The sequence below is a fragment of the Coregonus lavaretus genome (assembly GCF_964263955.1).
Source record: "Coregonus lavaretus genome assembly, contig: HAP1_SCAFFOLD_255, whole genome shotgun sequence".
NCBI classification, from domain to species: domain Eukaryota; kingdom Metazoa; phylum Chordata; class Actinopteri; order Salmoniformes; family Salmonidae; genus Coregonus; species Coregonus lavaretus.
In genome coordinates this window covers 390,775-400,651 of record NW_028157546.1, presented here as the reverse complement: position 1 = coordinate 400,651, position 9,877 = coordinate 390,775, and the positions used below count along the sequence as shown (strand labels likewise).

The window sequence follows — 9,877 nt, the reverse complement described above, 5'->3', positions numbered from 1 at the left end:
AGAGAGAGAGAGAGAGAGAGAGAGAGAGAGAGAGAGAGAGAGAGAGAGAGAGAGACCCAACCACAATGTTACTGTTATCATTATCTGAATGGGCTGGCTGACCTTGCCTTGCCTCTTCTCTCTCTCTCTCTCTCTCTCTCTCTCTCTTTCTCTCTCTCTCTCTCTCTCTGTGGGTATGTGGGAGGGGTGGGTGTATGTGTGTGTGGGGGGAGGGGGGGCAGGGTGTGTGTGACCCTTGTGAGTGTGTATCTCCCACCCCCTCCTGTGCGTGTGTGTCATCTGATCTCCCCCTGAGAGAAATTGTGAGAGAGAGTGTGTATACATATAGTGCATATGGAAAGTATTCAGACCCCTTGACTTTTTCCACATGTTGTTACGTTACAGCCTTATTCTAAAATGGACTAAATTATTTATTTTCCTCATCAATCTACACACAATACCCCATAATGACAAAGCGAAAACAGGTTTTTAGAAATGTTTGCAAATGTATTAAAAATTAAAAACAGAAATACCTTATTTCCATAAGTATTCAGACCCTTTGCTATGAGACTCTAAATGTATCTCAGGTGCATCCTGTTTCCATTGATCATCCTCGAGTGTGTGTAAAGTCCGTGTGCGTGACCAGATGTTTTCCATCAGCCCAAAGCATGGGTCAATTACCTTTGAAGTAGTAGTGGATCTGAGTCAGTGTTGTTGACATGCTACCTCACAGCAAGAGGCCAGGTACCAGTGTTGTTGACATGCTACCTCACAGCAAGAGGCCAGGTACCAGTGTTGTTGACATGCTACCTCACAGCAAGAGGCCAGGTACCAGTGTTGTTGACATGCTACCTCACAGCAAGAGGCCAGGTACCAGTGTTGTTGACATGCTACCTCACAGCAAGAGGCCAGGTCCCAGTGTTATTGACATGCTACCTCACAGCAAGAGGCCAGGTCCCAGTGTTATTGACATGCTACCTCACAGCAAGATGCCAGGTCCCAGTGTTGTTGACATGGTACCTCACAGCAAGATGCCAGGTCCCAGTGTTGTTGACATGCTACCTCACAGCAAGAGGCCAGGCCCCAGTGTTGTTGACATGCTACCTCACAGCAAGAGGCCAGGTCCCAGTGTTGTTGACATGCTACCTCACAGCAAGAGGCCAGGCCCCAGTGTTATTGACATGGTACCTCACAGCAAGATGCCAGGTCCCAGTGTTGTTGACATGCTACCTCACAGCAGGAAGCCAGGTCCCAGTGTTGTTGACATGGTACCTCACAGCAAGATGCCAGGTCCCAGTGTTGTTGACATGCTACCTCACAGCAAGAGGCCAGGTCCCAGTGCCCATGAATGGGGCCTACACATTTACCTACACACGCTACTCGTTACACGCTTAGGTCATACATAAATCATAGTAAACACAAGAGAAGTGAGGAGAACCTAGTCATTATTACCATACCGACACAGAGGCCCTCAGAATTCCTTCCCATAAAATACCACTCTCTAATCTTGGAGATACATCTTCCCGACATTCCCATTGATGTTTTACAGGCAGGGCACTTTTGTTGCGGTTTTGTGGCTGGCACATTTACACAAATCATGTGTTTAAGAACATTTTGTTTTTCTGTTGTGTTCATGAAGAAGAAAAATTTAAAACAATAAATGAACAATTTTCTAAAGTTAGACAGGATGATTTCAAGATAAAGAATTTTCCACATAAGTAAAGTTTGGTGGAGGTAAAATCATATTACATTTTTGTAAGCGTTTCCAATAACAACGATAAGCTATCTTACTGTACATGTAGGAATGTATCTTTGTTGCATAACAACCGATAGGTATCACTGGGCTACATGGAGCCTATTGTGAGTATTAAATAAGAAAATGGCCTATTCAGTAGTGAAATCATTGTCAAATGCTTTGCAGAGAATTTGCAAGATCGTTTAAAGAAGATAGAGTCCAATATTACGAAACATACTAGCAGCCTTCAACAGCTGTGTCAATCTAAGCTTCAATGGTATATTCTTGGCCATAGAAAAGTATTTGAAAACGGTTACGAAAAACAATTGTACAGTTTCATTGTTACTCCCATGAACAAAGTGCCATTTACAGAAGATAACAGTTATGATGTAAGCTGCCACATTCTATTCCATATCAAAACCGGTCTGAGAATTCAATAGCCATTCTCTTGTACTGTAATCAATTTTAACAGAAATAATATCCATATCAAAACCGGTCTGAGAATCCAATAGCCATTCTCTTGTACTGTAATCAATTTTAACAGAAATAATAGTAGCTCCTCCATAAATCTAAGGCTTTTTCTCACTGCAGAAATGTCAACTTCACCTAGACAGGCTTTTGTTTTGGAAAATGTAGTAAATTAATGGAACATTCAAAATATCTAAATCAACCAGACGCTACTTTACATACTGTAAAGTCTATCCTAAGCCAATGGCAGCTTGCTGTCTGTATTCAAATGTTCATCATTTCTACCACACCCTGTATGTGGCCTAGTTTCTCAAAGTAAGCAACGTGGGCAGATTTGCTAAACAAATGTAAGGCTCAATGAATATTGCAAAACATAAATCTTGTGGATAATACATGCTTTACTGTATGTGAAATATGACTAAAGTGAACAGGCCCTAATAGGAGTCCTATTGGCTGAAGTAACTGAGGTATTTCGGTTGTTGAGTAAGATGCTTTGACTCCCAAGGGTGTGACAGACAGTTCAAAACAGATTCAGTAACTTGTGTTACGACCTGGCTCATGGTTCTTAAAAACAAAGAGAGACCGCACATGACTTAAATGTAAAAAGGAATAAATGTATTCAACTAAATAATAATAAATACAAAAATGTAACAAGAGCTGTGGACGTCTGTAGGATCAGTAGTGTATGCTGTATGTGGATGAGTGGAGAGGGTGTTGTATGGTGAAAACAGACCAAAAAACAAAAGGTGGTGGAAGCTAGCCTGCCAGTCAGGGAAGAGAAAGTGTTGGCTGATGTGGCCACATTTTATAGCCTGCAGGCCAAGCCTGCCCAGGTGTGCCACATCAGCTGACGATCCTCCCAGCTCTGCCCACTGGCCTCCTGCAACAAGCAGACTACCAAACAGGAGATCCCAGCAGACATAGTGGGAGGGATGTCACACTTGGAAGAGAAAATAGCTGTAAATCCCACTAGCCATGGTTAGGCCCTAGATGGAGCAGAGTGTAGCCCTCCTCCTCCCACCCTATCCTAGCCCTGGGCCTGAGATACTATATACAGAGTACAGGGCCGTGGTATCAGCTTCCATTCCCACCAGCACATGGCCTGACTGGCTCGCTCTATCTATCTATCTATCTATCTATCTATCTATCTATCTATCTATCTATCTATCTATCTATCTATCTATCTATCTATCTATCTATCTATCTATCTATCTATCTATCTATCTATCTATCTATCTATCTATCTATCTATCTATCTATATATACTATATATTCAATATATATTCTCCACATTGTTGTCACTCTTCCATTCAGTGAGTATTTATATAAATATCTGATATTACACAGATTCAGTAACTGGAAGGACAAAATAACCCTCTCTAGTTGTTTAGAGTTCATCTTGGAAAGTCATACATTTTCCTATAATCTATTAAAGGCAACTCTGGGAACTCTCCACTGTAAAATCACTAGGAATTTACACGGAAAAAGAAAAACCTTGTTTACATGTCAAAATGACATGTCCCACACACACCCCTAGTGGATGGAAGGAAAGACAGAGGTAGTCTGTGAGCAAGCTCATTGGAATGGAGAGAGATTCTGAGAGTGTGGGGTGGTTCTAATGTTTATAGAATGTGAGGTGATCCATCGGGTGATCCTGTGTGTGTGTGTGTGTGTGTGTGTGTGTGTGTGTGTGTGCGCGCGCGTGTGTGTGTGTGTGTGCGTGCGTGCGTATGTGTGTGTGTGTGTGTGTGTGTGTGCGTGTAAGAGGGGGGAAGCCTTGTTAATGTTTATAGAATAGAGGAAATCTTTCCATCGAGTGATATATTTGTGTTTGTGTTTTAGTAGATGGTGGGGTTAGTTAGTTATCAGTTATAAGATAAGATAGTACTTTATTAATCCTCCAAAAGGGGAAACGTACAGTTCACTCCTGGTCGGCCCCTGTTCGCTGGCTCCTGCTAGTGAGGTGTGTATGTGTGTATCTGCCTGTCTGTGTGTGTGGACGGGGTAGGATAGTTAATAATCAGAGGAAGTATTTCAATGGGGTGATGTGTATGTTTTGATGAGGGGAGGGGCTAGTAAGTTACTAGTTGAGACCCGGCTCCTGGTAGTGAATGTAGCAGGATGGTATTCCGGGTAGTGAAGGTAGCAGGCTGGTATTCCGGGTAGTGAATGGAGCAGGCTGGTATCCTTGTAGTGAAGGTAGCAGGCTGGTATTTTCCGGGTAGTGAAGGTAGCAGGCTGGTCCTCCTGGTAGTGAAGGTAGCAGGCTGGTATTCCTGTAATGCCGAAATGGCTGCTAGATTACATATTCCAGAAAGCCCACGATGACTGAGTGTGGTTCCCACCGTGAAGCATGCAGTGTTTTAGAATTAGTTGCTTATTAGGTTATATATTGATGTGTGCCCGATGCCACCCCTCATCTCTGATTATCTGCTGGGCGCGCAATATCAAGTGCGCTTATAGGCTATTTATTGTGGTGTCAGTCACATGATCCATACCCTATACGCTATAGGCTACGAAGTGCATGCTCGGAGAAGCACAGAGCAAAGTAATATTTCCAAGACAGCTGCTGGGATGGTGTAAATACAACTAGGCTGCATTACACACTGCAATGAATGTTCCAACACTGCCCCGACCTGCTCTGCTCTTGCTGATCAAAAACATTTTTGTGTGCTGCCTAACCAATGGCTGTGCTGTGTAGGCCTAAGTTGGCAGTTCAGGAGGAGAGTCAAAGGCTTCTTCCGAAAATAATATTTGATTAGGCCTAGTCCAACTAGCCTATAGCCTATGTTCTGTTCAGTTTGAGAAGGGAGAGCAATAAGATGAGGAGGACTGGAGGTCAACTTTGATTTGTATTAAAAGCAATATGTTTCTTGCTCATGGTGTATTTATCAGAGTTATTGACCTCACAATAAGACAGATTCGAGTCATTTACATTGTGGTGCTGAAACTTGAAGCAGCAGCCGCGGCACAATCAATCGAAAATGGACAGCTCATGGTGCTGAAAGTAGGCAAATTCGAGTAGGCATAGGCCCAATTCATTTCAACCGTCTTCATTTTAATTTACTAACATCAAGAGGGCTTTGTGTTGGAGCCTATTTCTTCCTATTTATGAAATAAGAGGGAGGCATACCTGACAGACGAAATTAGGCTCTAGGCTGCTATAGGCCTATCCATAGATTTGTAGGTCAATTCATCCACCCACCATGCACTCTTTAAATAGCTTACCTCCGTGTCAGTGAAGGGCTGTTAAGTTAAAATTGAGAGACTCGAATTGAGGGGGTATGAGAGGGTATGCCATAGGCCTTCCTTTTAATAAAGAAAATTGAAAAAAATCACAGGCCTACCCCCTTTTTAGCTTAAGATTTTAAAGAAAATAAAACGGATCCGATTATATAAAGTCATCTATAAAAGCGGTTTGGTCCGCGATGCTTAATGCAAGAAACAAGCTGTAAAATACCCGGAAAGACGTGAATCCGATATTCAGAGGCTGAGCTACAACTTTCTATAACCGATTAGACCTTTTTTTTTTTTTTTTCTTTGCTTGGGAAGTAATCTAATTCTGTCACTATCAATTGAGTAAGCTATTCACTTTCTGTACAATAGAATATGTTTAAACCCAGACTGCTTTTATAGGTAAACACTTGTGACCTTCTCTCGTTGGGTTAAGCCACAGAAGAAGAGTAGCTAGCAGTTAAAGTTTACATCTTTCTGCGTCGGTAGGCCTAATCTGTCTGGGGTGGAAAGGTAGGCCTAACTTTTGAAAGTACCATGCTCCGATTCCTAATGACTGCTCAGATTAAATTATTTTCAAACAGGGACAGTTTCGTTGCAAACAAGACACTTATTTGGCATTGGAGAAACATGATACGATGAACACAGGCCTATCTCTCTGTCCATTCTTTGCCTGTAATTTTGGTAATTTGGTGGTATTAAAAAAAATTCTGCTAATATATAAAATGACGTAGAATTGCATGAAATGTTTATAAAAGGCTATTCTTTCTTGGAACTGCAAATACGATGATAGATTCATGCAATGCTTTTACTATAAAGGACCTTTTTCCACTTCTACTTTTGTCCACGGGGGTCTGCGAACATACAATCTTCTGGCCCGCAGCCCTGCGCGCTGTCAAATTTCCTGAGTTTCCATGTAACGCTTACAGGACGATGAACAGTTTCTAAAACTGCATATCTATCTAAAGGCTCGGTCTGGTCTGTCCAAGAAGTGCGAGGGAGAAAATCGGACCTCTGTGAAATTAAAATGGATGGCTCTCCCTTCAGCAAAATATATTTGACCAAAACCCTCCCTGGAAGCTTGAAAGAAGGGTCACTTTTTTTTTCTCAAGCTTCCAGGGAGGGTTTAGTTCAAATATATTTAGCTGAAGGGAGGGCCATCCATTTTCATTTCAGAGGTCCGATTTTCTCCATGTAACCCTTATTATAAATAGCGTTCACTCCCTAACAATGATGACCACTATCCATAGATGACTTTGTGTGACCAAACCAAGAAGCTGTTGCTGGGATTGTCTACTCTTCAGCACTGACAAGACATCAATCTGGCCGGTACTGGCTTCAAAGACCTAACGAGTTTTACGAAGTCATCTCTGCGCCACCAAGACTCAACTTCACACCTGCAAGCTATGGTAGTTGAAAAACATTTGGGGACAATGTTCCCTACCAGCTATCGCCCGATGAGGTGATGGGCCTTTGCCTGGTGCCCCACGACACAGCATAATCGAATCCACCAAATATGCCGCAAAAATACTTCTGATTGGTGTATTCCATGTTGTTTATACCAGTTAGATAGAAAGACATTCATTAATGACCTGAGTCACCTGACTTTAAATGGACCTCTTGCAACCTCTTGTTGATGAGAGTTTGTGTCTGTGGAATAACATGACATTTGTTTTTGGTTGAGGTTGACCTGTCAAGAAGTGTTCTTCGCGTCACTGCTTCTCTGTCAGAGAGAAACCCTTCCTAGTCATACACTCTCTGTCAAAATACCCCGCTAACACACACACACACGCACACACACACACGCACACACACAGACACACTCTCTCTCTCGCATTCTCGCACACAGATTGAGACAGAAGAAGGAAATGGAAAAAATAAAAATGCGGAAGAAGGAAATGGAAAAAATAAAAATGCATTAAAAAGATATCTGATCTATCTTGTCTACTAATAAGATAGGAACACACCTCAGTTAAACTGAAGGGCTGCTTCGAAGGTTTGAGTGTGATCGCCTCACTGTGGACAAGGACTGCCATTACACACGGATGCACTAATCACAATTACCTTAAGATCTTAAATAAAATGGAAATCATCACGTTTCTTTATAAGAAATTGAATATGAATACTGTAGCCAATATATATCAATGGTTTCCTTACTGTAGTTTATTGTAGTCTTGAAGATCCAGTGACAATGACACAACACGATACAGAGCTCCCCAACATCGAATGAGGGCGTCGAATACTGCCGCTTTGGTTGATACCTCTTCTAGGGCCCTGTGTTTTGCGCAATCATTTATCTTGTATTTAAAGCCTTTTCCAGAAATAATAATTACACAAATAATCCAAGCTATTGATTTAGGATGGCCCTGAACCATATGACATGAAAGTAAATAGGGACATATTGATGAAAAAGCTTTAAATAAAGGTTAAAATCCAGGCATGTCACATAATTGCACAAAACACTCAGACCTACTCATAACATTAACTTCGTCATATGAAAAAATACAGTACATAGGATTGTATCCTACACACATACACACACACTGAGGAAACAAAACATTAAGAACACCTGCTCTATCCATGACAGACTGACCAGGTGAATCCAGGTGAAAGCTATGATCTCTTATTGATGACACTTGTTAAATCCACTTAAATCAGTGTAGATGAAAGCCTTGAGACAATTGACAAATGGTTTGTGTGTGTGTGACATTCAGAGGGTGAATGGGCAAGACAAAATATTTAAGTGCCTTTGAATGGGATATGGTAGTAGGTGCCAGGTGCACCGGTTTGAGTGTGTCAAGAACTGCAACGCTGCTGGGTTTTTCACGCTCAACAGTTTTCCCATATGTATCAAGAATGGTCCACCATCCACAGGACATTCAGCCAACTTGACACAACTGTGGGAAGCATTGGAGTCAACATGGGCCAGCATCCCTGTGGATGTCTTTCGACACCTTGTAGAGACCATGAATGAATTGAGGCTGTTCTGAGGGTAAAAAAGGTGTGCAACTCAATATTAGGAAGGTGTTCCTAATGTTTTGTACACTCAGTGTATACATGCATATCTAGAACGACATAACCATAGATATCTAACACCGTACCGCCTTGAGGCATACATGAATACAGAGAAGAACTACTGTCCCTCTGGTCCGTCATCTTAAAAACAACAAACATGGAAGAAGATGTGCAAAAAAGTAGATTCAAACAGTCGGACATTTTGTTTTGCTACGCTAGGAAAGCAGCACAACATCCAAATAGAAGCATTTGAAATGTCACATACCAGTACATTACGTAATGTATTATTAATACTTAGGGGCAAACTTAACTTCCATTTAAATATAATTTTCACTTAGTCAGCATTGACGTCAATGAGAGACTTTGGGATAGATTTAATTTGATCGTCCATTTCCGGCTATGCACCTTTTAAAGGCAACATTTCCGTGTTTGCAGAGACCGCATTCATGGTAAACGCTGCATATGTAGGCTCAATCGGGAAATACCTTTAAATGTCAATTGCGCTATAATGCGGACTGTCCGCAGTTCCGGATTGAATCCAGGCCTAAATGAGACTAAGTGAAAATTTGACCTAAATGGAAGTTAGGATTTGCCCCTTAATTCATGTTTATACAATCATCAGTAATAAGAGTGTGTATAGTAAGAGCAGTTACAACTAATGTAAGCAGCATCTCTTGTGAAGTTACTGGGTGACTTATGGTATAATACATGGATATGTACTATATGTCAGTTTTAGCTTGGGGTCAATTCCATTTAAATGCAAGTCAGTTTAGGACGGAACCTTGCTCAAATGTACACATTCCTAGAACCACCACAGAAAGAAACGGTGCCAAATCTAACAGAGGGCCTCTGTCAAAATAGATGTTTAACACACACCTACAGCGCCTTCAGAAACCCATTGATCTTTTCCACATTGTTGTGTTACAGCCTGAATACAAAATTGATTCAATTGAGATTTTGTGTCACTGATCTACACACAATACCCCATAATGTCAAAGTGGAATTTTGTTTGTAATTTGTATTTTTTATTAGTAAAAAATTAAAAGCTGAAATGTCTTGAGTCAATAAGTATTCAACCCCTTTGTTATGGCAAGCCTAAATAAGTTCAAGAGTAAAATGTGCTTAAAAAGTCACATAATAAGTTGCATGGACTCACTCTGTGTTCAATAATAGTGTTTAACATGATTTTTGAATAACTACCCCATCTCTGTACCCCACACATACAATTATCTGTAAGGTCGCTCAGTTGAGCAGAGAATTTCAAACACAGATTCAACCACAAAGACCAGGGAGGTTTTTCAATGCCTCACAAAGAAGGGCACCTATTGGTAGATGGGTAAAAATAAAAAAGCAGACTTTGAATATCCCTTTGAGCATGATGAAGTTATTAATGACACTTTGGATGGTGTATCAATACACCCAGTCACTACATAGATACAGGCGTCC

The 9,877-nt window shown here is 41.2% G+C and overlaps 1 protein-coding gene across 1 annotated transcript in view; it reads right to left on the bottom strand.

Moving 5' to 3' along the window:
• The window catches only part of ldlrb (low density lipoprotein receptor b), a gene marked incomplete at its 5' end in the record, with an annotated part of 16,835 nt that extends 16,135 nt beyond the window's left edge, over nucleotides 1–700 (bottom strand). Inside the window, one exon of the mRNA XM_084199367.1 lies at nucleotides 661–700. Within this exon, the coding sequence (XP_084055493.1) occupies nucleotides 661–700 (40 nt within the window). The remainder of the gene's footprint in view (nucleotides 1–660) is intronic.
• Nucleotides 701–9,877: the final 9,177 nt, after the last annotated feature.